General features: G+C 44.4%; 1 protein-coding gene across 12 annotated transcripts in view; it reads right to left on the bottom strand.

Moving 5' to 3' along the window:
* ARID1B (AT-rich interaction domain 1B) overlaps window positions 1-17,294 on the bottom strand; it is a 449,099-nt gene that overhangs the window by 55,337 nt on the left and 376,468 nt on the right. For 6 of the 12 annotated variants that reach the window (XM_060614472.3, XM_060614478.3, XM_060614474.3 and 3 more), the window contains 2 exons: window positions 4,086-4,413; window positions 2,173-2,301 (listed from right to left, as the gene is read on the bottom strand). In XM_060614472.3, the coding sequence (XP_060470455.3) occupies window positions 2,173-2,301; window positions 4,086-4,413 (457 nt within the window). Of the gene's footprint in view, window positions 1-2,172; window positions 2,302-4,085; window positions 4,414-4,433; window positions 10,067-17,294 lie in introns of those variants that run through there. The other 6 variants (XM_060614475.3, XM_078447505.2, XM_060614480.3 and 3 more) reach the window with 2 other exon arrangements.

Raw genomic sequence — 17,294 nt, 5'->3', positions numbered from 1 at the left:
TTCCTTCAGAAGCTCCGGGCCCTGAGGGATTCTGACTTGGGAGAGAAGTCATTTTAACAAACTCTGGGAATGCTGTGTTTCTGAAAGGCTGGAGCCACTTCTTCCCCCAAAGAGACACTGACATTTAGTGAACCGGTTTTTCAAACTGCCGACCTGACTTCCACCCGACAGAGCCACCAACGGGGGACGAAAACGACAACAGAAGCAAAAACATGAGTTCGCTGCCACGAGCTGTTAAGTAAAGCAAAAGCATGTTGAAACCAAATTTCTTAACCCACAGCGCTAAAACATGTACTCTGCATGTTTTCTCACATTCAAGCTTCTGCTTAAAAAAAAAAAAAAGGGCACAACAGGTTATATGTACTTGCAAAGTGAAAAGGAAGGAAGGTTTAAAATAGAAATAAAACTTTCTTTTCTTTCCTTTTTAGAAAGAATGCTGTAGACATGAAAGGCAAAAATCAGAGCTAACAGGGATGGGGCCACAGAGATGAGCCTTCGCCAAGTGCGCTTTGTAAGATTTACGAAGAGTAACTCCAACATCTATCTTTTTCTTATTTTTAATTAAAGAGGAGGTGTTGTTTTCTAGGGAAGCTATCTGGATGCTGCTGGCTGAAACGCAGATTTGATCTCCTCGTGCTGGTTAGCTAACATTGATTTTCTGCCCCAGTGGAAGAGATTTTACTCTGATGCATGCCATTTAAATTCATTTTACACAGCTGCTTAATGTGGCTTGGCAAGGCACAGCCAAACTAGCTTTGTGGGTCTAAATAGGACTCCAGAGTTGGTAAAGGACAGATCCTATGGATTAGCAGCTGATGAGGAATGCTTTTCTCCCCCTACTGTTATCTTCCTACTGATTCATGAAGTGACCTTGAAGGTACCACAAGAAGGGAAAAAAGAGGAAAAGACATCTTCCCAAAAGAAGTCTGCTTACCTAATTATATTTGTTATTTCATTTTTAGGATTATGTTTACAAAATTCTATATTTGTTGGCCCACATTTAGGACCGTGTTTACAGGATTTAGAACTCTCGCCTGCAAAATTATCGTTTGCTCTCGCTGTCTAAATAAATGTATACCGAATACAAAACTAGTGACAGGCTCTCTGTTACGTATTCATAACAAGCAGTAAAAGCATAGTTCTAGAAGTTTAGTCTTTAAACAAAGCCAGCTGACTGTTCTCTGTTTTATTTGAACCAAAAATGTGGTGTGTTTCTACTGAAACTACTGAACAGCATTCAGTCTACGTAGGATAATCTTACCATTGCAACATGCAAAACAGTATCAATAATAACATTTCTGCTAAGTAAATCGCTCAATAACGATATGCTTTAAGAGCACTTATGAACCTAAAAATGGTGACAGCCTGTTGCTATATAGCTTTGCAGTAGGAAAAAAGAAAGCTACTTTTTGTTGCTGTATGTAATTCCTGTGTCGAAATGGATAATAATATGGCAACACCATGTTTCGAAAGAAAATTCTGCGTTGGATTATTTGGTTGAGTTTTTCTGGTGACTTCAATATTCTAAAACTCCTTGGGAGATGGAAAGAATAGAAATCTTTGGCACAGGTATCTGCTCAGGGAGGCTGGAAAGAATCCCCTCCTAAGTCCTATTAATAACCTAAGTCCTGTCTCCTGCAGTGGGTCTCTCGTCAAACGCGGCCGCTGCTCTCTGAATTCAGGGGTGTGTGTGCGTGTGTGGAGCGGGTCACTGTCGTGGCAGAGATGACAATAACACAGTCATGATCACGGTGCTACACAACACAAGTTCCCAGACAACAGAGGGACGACAATGGGGGAGATCACGCCAGAGCGGGTGGCTTCATTACTTTTACGGAGATACAAGTTTTTCTTTCCCTCTCAGGCATGAAGGGAACAAGCCATGCCAAAAGCCATGCAGAGACAGGATCTGGGGGACAGCATGCACGCTCCCACCGCACTACCACAGTACCGTTCAGAAGAGTGAAGAACAAAACAGAACAAAACGAACCAAACCCCCGAAACAAACAAAAAGGAACGAAAAGACAACCCCCTCTGGGATGGATCTCCTCTTAGGTCTTTCACTTTCTTGTTCTGGGTGTTCCTTTCGCAGCCAGATGGCACGTTCATTAACAGTTTCAAAAAAAAAAAATGCCCAGGTCCCGCAGCAAGTCAGGGTATGTTGCTACCTACCCGTACTGGTCAGGCTGGTGCATCATGGGAGCCTGAGAGTTGCCATAGTTGGGGTGCTGGGAAGAAAACATGGGGCGTCCGCCAGCCCCAGACTGGCTGGGATAAGCAGGCGACCTAATGTATGGTGGCCTAAAGCAGAACAGAAGAACAACTTCTTTGGATTTGTTCTGTAGACAAGTACGAATCCCCCTGTCCATCATGTCACCTCCACACATAGGTGCGGGGGGGGCTACAGAATGTGGCATAATACTCTGTACCGTGCAGCTGCCTGGGAGGGGAGCTGGAGAACATTCCTTAAGAAGTGGGGGGGGGGGGGGGGCGGGGTGAAGGACAGGGCAGAGGAGAGAGAAAAGTGAGATTCTCAGATGTAATCTCAGTTTACGCTGCTGAAGTGGAGCTTTGACTTCGGTACGAGCCAAAAAATACACGGGCCCTCGCTGAAAACGGGCAGTGTGTGAATGCAGGGCTTTGGAACTGCCTCCTGGTCAGAAACAGGAAAGGAAAACGCACGGATGTGGATTTATACGTTAATTTATACAAAATGATATATAAACTGATTCAGGAAGGGAGCATAGCGAGACTTTTTTATCAAGCAATTATGTCTTAATATCTGTGGTTATCTTCTCCCCGGGCCGCTATCCGAGGCCTCATCGTCCAATGCAGTCAGGTACTTTCTACTTGAAAATAACTTGTGCTTCAGGAGGTGCAACAATGGACAATTAACCCTAAACTAGAGCTTCAATTGGACCAGGCAAACCAGTTTTCACGGACAGGTTTATTAATACATTCCCTAAAGTCTGTGAGGTTCAGGTTAGTATCTGGGGTTCAGGAAATTTTAAGTAATTATAATGTGGATGAGAGAGAGAGAGAGAGAGAGAGGATGATTGATTTTCCTTTTGATTCCTCAAGGGAAATTTATTTTTATTTGGAGCAAACAGGGAGACTGAAGGGGTCCCTAACATTCCCCAAATAGCAGCTTTCAGAGGAAAAGTAACAAAGGACATATTTAAACACACACACATACACACACGCACATTTTTCTCTCCCTTTGACAAAAATCTGATTCCTCTATCTTTTCTTCTGAAGATACCGTAACTTCAGACATAGCTGTCAACGTGCTTTGTTTTAAAACATATTTTAACATATGCTAAACGTAATTTAAAACATATTCATAAGTGCTTCCTTTAAAACTAGTCACTTCGGTCATAAATTTTTAATTAAGTACGTTATTTTTATATAGGTTCAATATTTGCTTCAATCATTTTAGAAATCAAGATTAAAAACAAGTGATTGAGGCTAAAGCCTTGCTCTATCAACTTAAACTTTATGAAATATTATCTTTGCTTTATTAACCACATTTTGGTTTGGACAGAGAGGTATGCCCAGAGAAATAAAATATAAGAAGATGACATCTATAAATCTCACACGTATACATTTAGACAAACACACACGATACAAATATGTGCATAGACGAGGTTTCTATTTTATAAAGATTTTTATGGTGGGGTAAAAAAAAAAAAAAAGAAAAAAAGAAGGTGGTTCTTTTTCAGTGTTTTCGATCTTAAAAGCCTAGTTTTTCAGGCTTCACACTTTCCTGCCTAAACCTAGCTGTTCTAAACGGAACCATGAGATATGCCACTGCTCTGGGCTGGTTATAAGGACTCCTCGCAGTCATTTCAAAGAACCTCCCACAACTCAGATTCCTTCCTCGATGTCTCCCGGAACGTGTTCTGTCGTTCACCTGTCTGTACTTTGCAGTACAGAAAACATTAACACCGAAGGAACGGCCGAGCAAAATCGCACTCCACTGCTCCCCCCCACCCCCCGCCCCGGGTGACCCGGGTGACGATGTAGCTCTGTGCTCAGCACGTGCTCACACGTCCGCACCCAGACCACCTGCCCCGACGGCATACCTGCTTTGTGCCGAGTTTGCAGCGGCCTGCATCACTGCGGCAGCTGCCTCCTGTGCCTTACGGTTCACGGTTGGCATCGGTGGCCCCATTCCTGGCCCTCCCTGCTGGGACATGCCGGGAGAGCTGGGGGTCATGCTGCTCATATTTCCAGGAAACGGCCTGTTCTGCATCCCAGCTGATGGCATTCGTCCCAGGGGCATAGCACCACACGGCTGGCTTGGCCCTTGTCCGTGCATCTGGTTGTTGGCATTGATGCCCATGCCGGGCCCTGGGCCGCTGTAGCTCGCACTGGGCACCCCACTATACGTTGGGGGTCTGGAGTAGTTACCTAAACAAAAAGTAAACACAAATTGAAGCCTTTTACTTAGTATCTGTACTTGTGAGGACGGCCACGAGACTTCTCGTCCAACAGTGTGATCAACACAGAATATCAGCCATGACCCTTATTAACCCTTCCCCTGCTGGCACCGACGAGGCGGGCTGTGGCAAAATAAGCTATCTTGGCACATTCCAAGGCAAAGAGCCACGCAGGCCCGCTGAGAGAGGGAGGGGACAATCAGGCTGATCATTAAAACAACCTATGCACAGGCGAGGGATATGCTAGCAGTGAGTGTTGGTGCTTCAACACACCCAACGTTCACATTTCTGCGTTTTACCCCAGAATTATTTCAACCCCTAGTCCTTAGGAACGTGCCGCTGAGACTGCATGACTACCCCACTACTGCATGCGGCAGTCATGACAAAGGGCCAGAAAGACGGCATGTAAGACAAAATGCACATCTGGTCAAGATTATCCTCCAAAACCCCACAGGAGGGGTCACATGGAAACTCAGCATTGGTCCAGCAAAGCAACCAGTTTTTCTCTGGTGTTGGGAGCAGGGTTTTTGTTTTGTTTTGTTTCCGCCTTGAGCATCAGATAAAGCAGCTCGCTTGTGCTTGGTGCCATGTCCTCGGAAATATGGTTTCACGTACTAGCACGACAGTCAACGCGGTGAAGGGGTGGTGGCATCCGGGGGGGGGCAGACAGACCCCCCCGAGCCCCCATTCACGCTGGCGCATGTGCTCGCAAGGAAAGCAGCAGCCTCAAGGACCCCAATTATTTCAAAAGTTTTCTCTCTCCTTCCACACCTTTTACTTTGACCGAGTGTACATACATTAAAGGCATAAGTAATGTCGTTCCAATAATAACAATTGCAGAGAGTAACTGCTGAACCGTACTGTGTTTGACATGCTGGGTTAAGTGCTTTACATCAATGGTTTCGTTCGCTTCTCCAATAACCGTATGAAATACATATATAAATGACCACGATTCCATTTACAAATGAAGAAAATCAACAGCTAGTAGGTTAGGATTCAAGCTCCAGCAAAAACAGGTTCTAGGACCCATGTAATTAACCAGTACGATATGCTGCTTTCTCACAAATGATTATTGAAACAAATGTAAAAAGCATTTGCGGAATATGGATAAGTGTTTCTCAATCGATCCTTACTGCTTTCTGGAAGAGCCTCCTTGTCAAAATAACGTAACTGTTTTAGGCACAGGGGATATAAAATTAAATACAATTCAATTCCTACACACAAGCTGCTCACTGTGTGTGTGTGTGTGTGTGTGTGTGTGTGCGCACGTGTGTGAGGTGTAGCAGCAGTGATAAGACAAGAAAAAGTATGAACGCAAAACCAGAAAGATAATGTACTGTTAAAAGTGCAAGAGAATGGAGAGCAAGTCTGCTTGAGGGGGGAGGGGGTCAGCGTGACAGTGTAGTTCAGCGAAGATTTCTTTGCTGGGCCGTGGCCTCAGGAACCCGTGGGGGGCAGGCCCTGGGACCTGGGAGCACTGGTGCTGAGTGAAGGCTCCACACATACTAACTACCAGACCTCAGCTCATTCTCCTCTTTCTTTTCCCATCCTCTTCTCCACAAAGCAAAGATTATCACCTCTAATATGGTCTGCTTGAGGAGTGGTTGCTAGGGTTCAAGGGCATAAAGTATGTAAAGTATTGCAAACACAGAGTCAAAATGGTAGGGGTTAGATACCTGAGTGGCGAGTAAGGCAGAAGAGAGGACAGCGTGCACACGGCACAGCCAGCCAGAGAGCAAACGATCTCCAGATAAGTCACGGAGGAGCTCTGTGTGGCTGGGACGGGGCCCCGGGGGAAGAGGTCAGACCTGCATGGTCTCGTGTTCCAGGCCGCCAAGTGTAGGGTTTATTTGGAAGATAAGGAGGAGCTTCCCCAGGTTTTCCAGCAGAAACTGGATTTGACTAGTAAAAATATCAAAAGCAAATACTTGATATTTACTATGTGCTAAGCTCAGTTCCAAATTCTTTGCATTAACTCACTTGATCCTTGTATCAGACCCAAGAGGCCCCTATTATTACACTGCTCATTTTAGAGATGAGGGACCTGAGGCACGGGACGTTGGGGAGCTTGTCTCGAGGTCAAGTGCCCGACGGGCAGAGGAGCCACGGTTTGCACTCAGGTAGTCTGTGTGTGCAGTTCAGAGTCCAGGCACATCACACCGCCGTGCAGCCTCTCAGATGCTTAAGGAAAAACCACACTTACGTAACATATCATCACGACAGGAGAACCAGGTTTTCTTAAGCCCACACATGTAAAGCAGCATGACCTACAAATCCACAAGAGATCCGTGGACTTTCAACACTGACTGGGTACTTGCTCTCTGTTAGGTGCATCACATGAGCTTTCTTATCTGGGTGTCGTGAAGAGTGTCATTTATTGCAGATGGTACGGAAGCCACCATTCACAAGGACCATGGGCCGCCACACTCTCTGTAAAGGGTGGGGCAGTAAATAGTTTAGACCGTATGGGGCAAGACAGTCTCAACTCAACTGCCTCTGTGGCTCCGACGTGGCCAGAGGCGCTATCTCCACAAATGGAAGCGCCTGTGTTCCAATAAAACTTTATTTACAGACACAGGTGGTGGGCCAAAGTGGGCCATAATCTGCTGGCCCCTGCTATAGACCAATCTTGGGACAAACTAATGAAGTGCTCCACCAGCACGGAAAGCGACTTGTTAAAGCCAGATTTCTTTGACCCCGGATGTCCTCTGGAAGGCTAAAGAAAGCCTAAAGAGGAATAACAGAGGGAGGCACTAGCAGCTGAAGGAACTGGAAAATGGAGAGAAAAACAAAAGAGAATAGAGGGAACAGGAGAGGTTTGATGTAAATTACTTCAGGACCACCGAGTTACATGCGGGTGGGTCTTTTATGGCCAGCTCCTCAAATTTAAACTGCCTTCTCGTAAGACGACACTCTGCCTTTGCAGAAACAAACGTATGCTGTTTCCAAGTAAAAGGTAAAACATTCACTGTTTATCAATTTCAAAGTTCTTTATAAAAAGTTCTTGTTTCAGAGTCTCCCACCCCACAGGACCCCACATAAGGTCCCCGTCTGTCTTCCCGTCACAGCATCTTGGTGGAAAGGGCACCTTATGCCTCCCCGGCTTGTGAGGGACACGGCGCGGTGGGCAGGCTGCCGTCCTGCCTCTTCCCACGCCTCCTCAGAGCGCAGTCCTCAGAACGCGTCTCTGGGGGCAGAATTAAGATTTCTCCTCTCCGCCCTCACTGACCTCACACGCCCTCACTTCCAGACAGCCCGATAACATCAGTGAAGACAGGGCTCTTTTTTGGCTCTTGCTTTTATTAAAAATAAATCGACTCATTCACAGCTCGAATGCAAATGAAATTAATTCACATACTCATTCGATTACCAGTTCCCACCCTCCCCCAACACTTGGTAAGTGACTCATTTGGTAAGAAACCTTACTCAGTGAAAACATATGTACCCTTTGCTTTCGAAGGAAATGAAATAACACTTTAATCTTGTTTTAGAAAACAAGCATTTAGACATGCTTATCTCAGACTATACCCACAGTGCGGTTTTATTAGAGAAGAAGGTTCCTGATTTTGTTGAACTCTGCTTACGGGGGGAACAGAGAATTTCCGTCACACGGGGTTCCTGTACTTGGGGTTTAACCGGCAGGCAGGAGCTGTACTTTAATGATCCCAAAGGAAAGAAAGGATGGCGATGTTCGGTTACCCTGGACCCGACCTCATCTATCTCATTCGTGGCGTGTGCGAAAAAGAGCTGTGTCTCCGTGGCTTTGCTCAATTCAGCAGCCAGGCGGCGTCCTGCCATCGGGCGGTGGACGTGCTGGACCACAACCACCAGGCACACCCAGACATGCACGCAAAAGCACTTGTGCTTAGAAAGGCCCGTTGAGTACCGGGCTCCCAATCTAATTTTCCTCAATCAGTTGGGTTGATTCCATGAATCGGCACTCAAAAGCACACGTCAAGGGAATATGTTCTAATTATAGAGGCCTCTACTTGGTGGAAGAAATACAAAGTCCCCTTTTCTTCTCCTTGAAACTCTAAAGACTTTCCTCATTAAACTCACATGCCTGGATAAAAATGCTTTCTAAAGGCTTTAAATGGCTTAAGAGGCAGCGATGGACAAAGCGCAGGCTCTAGAATTTGGGTCTGAATAGCGGCCTGACCTTGGACAAGTTACTTAACCTGTCTGCACATCAGTTCTGCCATCTGTAAAGTAACGAGAGTAGTGGGGAATAGGTATGGAGGGACTAGGACAGTGCCGAGCACGGAGTCCCCTAATAAACGACCGTTGTTACTACCGCCATCACCATCGACGCTCATAACACCCTCAACAGCCACTGATCATTGATGATCTTGTCCCCATGGTCTTTTAAAAATGCGTGGAAGGAGTGAAAAAATGATTAATGCCCCCACCTTGCCCACTCGATAACGTATCTTTCTCCTCCAAATAAATAAAAACCAAACACGTAAGCCAAGCAAAATATGAGAGGAAAAGCCAGGAATGAGAAGTGCAATCTTATTTCCATGTTTCTCTAATAGATTAGTAATTTGTTGGCACTGGCTTTGACAGAAAACAGATGGATCCAGCATTAAGCACAATGAAGGCAGCAGATGCTGGTCCAGCCCACCTCAGCTGGACGGGTCTGGCAGCCAAGTCCGAGAGCTCATGGTTTTCAAGTGGGTTCATCTTGGCACACCAGCTTTGGAAAATCGGTCGCCAAATAAATCCAGGTTTCAGCCTACCGGGAGTTATAGTCAAGCGCCAGAGAGAGGAAGCGGGAGCGAGACTCCATTCAAGTCACCATGATTATTTCAGGGGAAGTGCAGATAATTCTGTACCTGACTCTGGAGTATTTAAATTTGCTAGTTACAATCAATATTCCAAGCTTAGCGCTTTTATTGAACTATTAAGTGTTTCCACTCACATATGAAGTTTTGCTTCTCCGTTTCACCATTCAACAAATTATTTACGAGTAACTTTTACAGGCAAGGCTCTCCATTATTCCCCCATGCTGTGGAGGATACAATGGTGCCCAAGTCACAGAACCGACACTTTACCCCGAGCAGGAGAAAATAAAATGGATAATTAGCAATGTATTATGATAAACATGTTTGTGAATGAGGGCTAAATACGCATTTACCTCGTTGTTTAGTTAATAACGTTCGCTACTTTTCGCAGCTGTCTACTACATAATATGATTTTAGGTCATGTCTAGAGATAGAATTTACATACAATAACAATCCTGTGTAGTTCCATAACCACCACGATGTGGGTTATTTCTACCATGATGAAAAAACCCTGCCATTTTGTGGTCATTCTCACTCCCTCCCCCTCGTGGGAACCACTGATCTGATTTCTGTTCCTCCAGCTTTGCCTTCTCCACGATGTCATATAGAATCATACAGCATGTGGTCTTTTTGTGTCTGGCTCCTTTCCCAAAGCACCACGCTTTTGAAATTCATCCACATTATTGCACACATCAGTGGCTTGTTCCCTTTTGTTGCTGAGGAGCATTCAATTCTGTGGACATTTGAGTTGTTTCCAGTTTTTGGCGATACGAACAAAGCCGCTAACATTTGCACACAGGTCTTTGTGTGGACATAGGTTTCATTTCTCTTGGCAGAACCCTAGGGATGAGAGAGTGCCAGGTTGAAGGCTAAGTACATGTCGGGCTTTTGAAGAAACCCTACCACAAAATGTGTAAGTTTAAAAAAAAAAACACCTAGGAGTTCTAATTGCTCTACATTGTTGATATCACCAACGAAAAAAAAAAAATTAGCGGGGCGCCTGGGTGGCTCAGTCGGTTAAGCATCCGACTCTTGGTTTCGGCTCAGGTCATGATCTCACAGTTTGAGAGTTCAGGGTCCGCATCGGGCTCTCTGCTGTCAGCGCAGAGCCTGCTTCGGATCCTCTGTCCCTTCCTTGTTCTGCCCGTCCCCTGCTCTCTCTCTCAGAAATAGACATTAAGGGGGCACCTGGGTGGCTCAGTCAGTTAAGCGTCCGACTTCGGCTCAGGTCATGATCTCGCGGTCCGTAAGTTCAAGCCCCGCGTTGGGCTCTGTGCTGACAGCTCAGAGCCTGGAACCTGTTTTAGATTCTGTGTCTCCCTTTCTCTCTGACTCTCCCCCGTTCATGCTCTGTCTCTCTCTGTCTCAAAAATAAATAAACGTTAAAAAAAAAAAAAAAGAAATAGACATTAAGAAATAGAATGATTTTGAGCATTTTTCACATGCTTATTTGCTGGTTACCGTATTTCATAAGATCCTTTCTGTGTTAAAAAAAAAAAGTTCTATTTCAAAAACCTTTCAACCCCACCTTTTTACACAGGCTGATCACACAATGCTGCTCTTTGGGCACCACCTGACTGAGTAGATAGGAAGACCACAAATGCAGGTTCAAAATGAAAGCTGACTTACCCCCAGTTGCATTAAATCCTACCACTGGTGGGAATGAATAATTTGTTTTTGGAATCGATACGTATGGGTACCATATTTTTTCCCTAAGTCAACATGCATTTTCAAGTCTTCACCATGTACGAGAAGTGACCATATTGCACAAAGCTCGGAACAGAGGGGGAAAGGCCTACTACCTTACAGTTTGGGTTCAGAGTTTCACTTTTGGTAGTTTTTTCTCCATATGTTACAAAAATGGACCCCTTCAAAAATTTAATTATACAATAATGCAAGTTCAGTACAGTGAGTACAAGAGCAGAGAGAGAAACAGACAAAGGTGATCCTTCGTTTCACCTCCCAAAGGTAATTTTTTTTTTTTTTTACTGATTTTTTAAAAAAATTTTTAACGTTTATTTTTAAGAGAGAGAGAGAGAGACACGGGGCGCCTGGGTGGCTCAGTCAGTTTAGTGTCTGACTGCCTCAGATCATGATCTCGTGGTCCACGAGTTCGAGCCTCATGTCGGGCTCTGTGCTGACTGCTCAGAGCCTGGAGCCTGCTTTGGATTCTGTGTCTTCCTCTCTCTCTGCCCCTCCCCGCTGGCGCTCTCTCTCTCAAAAATAAAATAAACGTTAAAAAAAATAATAAAAAGAGAGAGAGAGAGAGAGAGAGACAGAACACAAGAGGGGGAGGGGTAGAAAGAGAGGGAGACACAGAATGTGACGCAAGCTCCAGGCTCTGAGGTGTCAGCACAAAGCCCGACGTGGGGCTCGAACTCATGAACTGTGAGATCATGACCTGAGCTGAAGTCGGACGCTTAACCAACTGAGCCACCCAGGCACGCCCCCTAAATAGTTCTTAAGGGCCTCTTATGTGCTAGCTCTGGGCTAATGGTTGGGGATTCAGCAGCGAATGAAGGCAAAAAGCCTACATTCTGGTGGCAGAACACAGGCAAAGGAGCAATCCTAGAAGACGTCGTATGGCTCTAAGTGCTATGAAGAAAGACAAAGGGAGATTTATACAGCGTGGTGAGGGAGGTGTCCGTGGGAAGGCGACTGAGGAGAGCCACTCCCGGGAAAGGAGCTGTGCATGTGTTGGTGGCCTCTCAGCAAGGAAAAGTGGATCCTCAGAGAAACAACGATCACTGAGGCTGACATCACACACAGGCCCAGAAGACATACGGGCACAGTCAGATGCCAGTATCGGGCTCCAGGGCAGTGAGTGAAGGAGAAGGCATAGGCCCTCAAATAGTACGGGTACAACTGTCTGCTACGTGTGACCTTCAGAAAGCCACTTCTTACTCCCAAGGTCAGTTTTCTCATCTGTAAAAAGGGTATAATACAGGATTAGCTATCTTACGTGGTTGCTGTGGGGGAAAAATGATAATAACTAACTACTGTTGGACAAGGACAGTCCATAAATAGAATCTTTCAAGGAACACAGAGAAACTATTCCAATATTAATAGGTTTTTAATCAGTGAAGTTACCTTTTTATGTATGCATCATATGTGTAATTTTATTTTCATGATGCACAGATATTCAAATTTATTTCTCAAACCGAGTATAAGAAAAAGCGCTTACATTACAAATGTAAAAAGGTATGACCTCAACTCAGTAGCCAAATTTAGTATAAAACAGTGAAATCTCTCTGGTAAGAAATGAAAAAGTGTCAGAGTCACCGCTGTCACACATTGCAAACGCACCTCTGTCCTCCCCTGGGCTCCAGAGTCCTTGCGCCCTGTGCTCGCAAGCGTCGAACAGCGCCCCCTGGAGGGAGAGCGCTTACCTGCTTCCCCTGATGGCTGAGGGACTCAGATCCGTCACCTGTGATTCAATAAGGCCATTTCTTTTCGGACGTTTGAAAAAAGGGCAGAGCTGTGGGCCCTGGGAAAAGGCTAAGATGTAAAGTAAAGCTGAACGTGCACATCCTGTGTCTCTACAGTGCTGTCCATGGCTGTCGTGACCAGGAGCTGTAGAGGAGGGCCAGCCCACCGGGATGAGATGAGCTTACTCAGCAAGGGCAGTGCCTCGCGGCACTCCTGAGTGCTGTTGATTTTAATTGGCAAGGTAAAATAGTTTCACGCCAGTCCAAGTTACAGCTGCTTTGTGTTTTTCTTTTCTTTTTTTAATTTTTCCTTTTTTAAATTTTAAGTGGTTTAAATTCCCAGGTTTTGATAAAATTGTGACGATCATCAGTCCGTTGAGAAAAATTCATGCATAAACCTTGTAACGCGAAAGCTGAATTTGAGCATCAAAAGAAGAGGGCATTAACGGTCTTTTGCTATAAATGACCTACTTCAATTTCTGTTTTCTTCTCCGGTCTTGGGAGATGAAGATTTGGAATATTTCTTTAACAACAAAACAATATGGAATACGGAACTGAACACGTGCAGGGCACTGCAGATTTAACCATAAAATAAGGTTACGGTAATAAACTTGTCACACGCAGCACAACCGAATTCCGGGGGAGAAGAAACCGAGTTAACCAAACGGAGTGATCTGCACAGAGACCAGCCTTCCGAAAGCCAGAGAAGAGGATGTCGTCAGTCTGCAGCACTGTCCAGGGGGACGTGTGAACCCATGTGGCAGACACATTTCACCTCTGTGGGAGAGAGGCTGAATTCAGCTTAATTCAATAATAAGACTGCGATTCTGGACTTGGAAGAGTGGAGACTGACATCCTGGGTCGTGGTGACACTAAGGTCGCTACTACAAGGTACTGAGTGGACTGCTCCCTACTAACATGCATTCTTCCTCTGCAGCTGAAACAGTTGTAAGATGATCAATGTGTAACTTGCTAGTTTGGAGCTGCATTCATTTCAACTAGGTATGATTTGGAGTTTTCTGAATTCATTGAGAAACATATGTTAAAGGAGAAGGAATATTTCAAATGGCATCTACTTTAGAAAAAAAAAACCCTTTAACTTCTTTGGAAAAAATACCTTAAAAAAATTTTTTTTGATGTTTATTTATTTTTAAGAGACAGAGATCAGAGCACAAGCGGAGGAGGGGCAGAGTGAGAGGGAGACACAGAATCCGAAGCAGGCTCCAGGCTCCGAGCTGTCAGCACAGAGCCCGACGCGGGCCTTGAACTCATGAACCAGGAGATCATGACCTGAGCTGAAGTTGGACACTCAACCAACTGAGCCACCCCGGTGCCCCAGAATAAATACCTTTTATCAAGTAATTTAGAAACAAAAGGCCCATCAGACTCATCTGATTGAAAGTTCCCTGCTTCCTAAGACCCACACTATACAAATTAAGGCATAAACCCAGGCCTGCTTCAGGGTACAAACCTGGGAAAAAGCTGTATGTGGTGGTGCAGACCCTGTCATACAAGTGAGTGAATAACTGAGGGGAATCTAAGCTCAGAATTATTTAGTTGCCCAAGGAAATACTGCTATTTAGAGCAAAATTAAGCCTAGACCCCCACTGCCCGCAGTGACAAATGTGCAAAAAGTATTTGTGGACAGTCCGTGTGACAGACACTGTTTTAGAGAACACAAAAACAAGACAGTCTTTGTTCTTAAGAAACATGAAGGCGAAATTTGTTTCAGCAATCTTTCCCCCAAATTCATTTATTAATAATTAACGTGTCAATTACATAATTCCATTCTATTTATTAAAGCAAGTCTCGCGGCCCTACTTGCAAACACCTCGTAAGGGTAGTTATTATATGTGCTTGCCTGAAGGTAGAAAAGTGCTATTTCATAAAATACACTGCAATTAGACATTTTCACACATTTAGATTGGACTCATTCCATTTGCATATGTAATAATGCAGACTTTAGTAATATACATTTCTAAAAAATTTCCTTCTTCGCTTCATAGAAACTTTTTTCTTAATCTCTAGTATCTTTGATGTGTTTCCAAGCCTGAATTCCCCAAATGCTCCTCGTTCCTTGAAGGCAAGTAGTTTGTCTTTTGGTTTCCCCAGTGGCTTTCTGAATGAATGAACCAACAAGGAGGGTACATCTATGGCGTGGGAAATAACACCCCAGTGACTATGTGAGTGGCCTCTGAAATCTCCCTTGGTTTGAACCCAGGCTCTGTCACCTACTAGCTGTGAGATCGTGGGTCAATTACTTAACCTGCTCATTTGCAAATGGGGACAACGTGAGAGCTTCCCATTAATTAAGCAAATGGGTGAGTCTGCCCGAATTTGAATCCTGGCATGACCGTGGCGTATCCTGGTGAAGCTGTCTCTGTTTCTCCATCTGTCCAGGGGTAAATGGTACCCGGCCTGTAGTATGCCGTGAGGATGAAGTGAGTTAATCTATGGAACACACTTCAAACAGGACCCAGGGCACAGTAATGGATGTCGGCTGTTACTAAATAACAATTTTGCAGAAGTCGTTTCTGACAGTAAGAAGACTTAAAAAAAGATCGTAAGGTATTTTCCTCTGAGATCTCTTCAAAACAAAACTAACAGAGAAGACACTCATCCAGTTAGGAACAGAAACAGAAGATGAAAATAATGGCCTCTGTGGCTCACACACAAGTGATTCTTTTCAGAGATGTTAAAACTCGTAGCATGAAAATGCAAGCTGAATGTCTGATGACTAATTTGAGTAGCTAATTAAGACAAGGTAGAATAAAATACTTATTTTGGGTCCAGTTTAAAAAGATCAAGTTTAAAAAGATCAACAAAGAGAGAAATGCAAAGGTAAGGACACTTACTGAATTGAGTAATTGTGTTACAAGTACTAATTTCCTGTCATTTAGTGCTTGCTGGGGAAAGGAGAATACAATAAGGAAAGGCCAACAATTCGGAGCTGAAGGCAGAGTCCCAGGACACTGATTTTCAGCACACGGCATTTGGAGCCAGTTAAGGAACCCAGGAGGAGGCACAGCTCGGGGTGGACAAGAGCAAGCTATCACTCGGGAGAAGGAATGACAGAGAGGACAAATCTGAGGGCACCTGTTTTCAAAATGAAGAAGTGTTGAGTATGGAAATGATCTTCCATATTCTAAATGGTTTCTAATATCAACCTGAACTCAGTATTTATGCCTGAAAATAAATCCCTTCTTGACCATATAACCAAAGTGTGATGTGGTGGGTCCAGTGGGCCGCATGGGTATAAAAGGCTTCAGACAAGAAGCAAGATTTAGACTTGTAGAATATTAGAATTGGAAGCAAATTCTAAAGTAACACGATCTAATTTTCTCATTTTCTAGAGGAAAGGTAATTCCCAAAGAGTAAGCAATTTTCCAAGGACACTCAGCAGTTTGGATGAGAACCCTCACAGGTTCAGTGTTCTTAAATTATGAATCTTAATGTTCAATTATTCCAGAAAACTGAGGGTTTTACTCAGAGAAGAAATCCATTCTATAGAAATTGCCTTTCCTGCTATTAACTCCAATAGCATAAACACTTTCTTAGCTCTTCACAAAAGACTCCTCAGACAGTCAAGCTTCCATCTTCCCTTATTATGAGAACAGTAGAGGATGAGGTTGCAAGAGTGAATTATTTAAGAGAAGACAGACCAATTTTCAAGATTACAAGAAGCCCTTGTGAGTGTTAGCAGTCAAGTCCCAGACCTTTAGCCACTCCCAATTCTGGGAGCACAAGCCTGACCTGTCTCCAGTTACATGCAGAGCACAAGTCCACATTTTCTGTGTATATCACAACTTACAGACTGCTTTTCTAACTTTCACTAAAGTTTCCTTCTTTTCACAACAGCCAAGGAAGCCTTGAAGACGCCCGCTGAGCGGAGTTGGTGAGCGGGTGTGCTCTCTCACAACCGCGTGACTCACTGACCTGCCTTAGGTCAGCAACAAACTTCTTCGTGCCACGGCTTCCTGGGGCTGACAGGGAACAGGGCAGACTTACTGTCACCTGGGACCTGAACTCCTAGGGCCTACTGAAATTAAGATCTTGGAAAACCATTAATGATACGGTGTGAAGGGAATCAAGCAAAACATAAAGTCTATATCCACCCTGACTACATGCATGTGTTGACAAAGGCCGGAAGGGGCCAAATAAAACGTTTTTTTTTAAGTTTATTTATTTTGAGAGAGAGAGAGAGAACAAGCAGGACAGGGGCAGAGAGAGAGGGAGAGAGAGAATCCCAAGTAGGCTTCAGGATCTGTGCTGAGCCCAATGCGGGGTTCGATCCCAGGACTGTGAGATCATGACCTGAGCCGAAATCAAGAGTCGGATGCTTAACTGACTGAGCCAGCCAGGCACCCCTGTGTTGGGTGTTCTAACATAGTTTCCCTAACAACAGAGATAGTTGGAATGTAAAATAACAAAGCAATGTAAGGCAAGGAAGCAATGTTATACTGGGAATATTGAATATTGAATAATATTATAATCTTTCAGAAAGAGATCTTCCAAGATAAGATAGTATGTTGATAACTCAATTTTCAAACCGTGAAATACTATAAACAGAAAGAAAGCATTTTTCTGAGAAAAACCAGGTGAGAAACACCAGGTGAAAAGCCAAGAAGGTGCTAAGGCCT

This window comes from Panthera onca, chromosome B2 (genome assembly GCF_046562875.1).
Source record: "Panthera onca isolate mPanOnc1 chromosome B2, mPanOnc1 haplotype 2, whole genome shotgun sequence".
NCBI classification, from domain to species: domain Eukaryota; kingdom Metazoa; phylum Chordata; class Mammalia; order Carnivora; family Felidae; genus Panthera; species Panthera onca.
The sequence above is the reverse complement of the archived record's forward strand: the minus strand, read 5'-3'. Positions and strand labels throughout refer to the sequence as shown.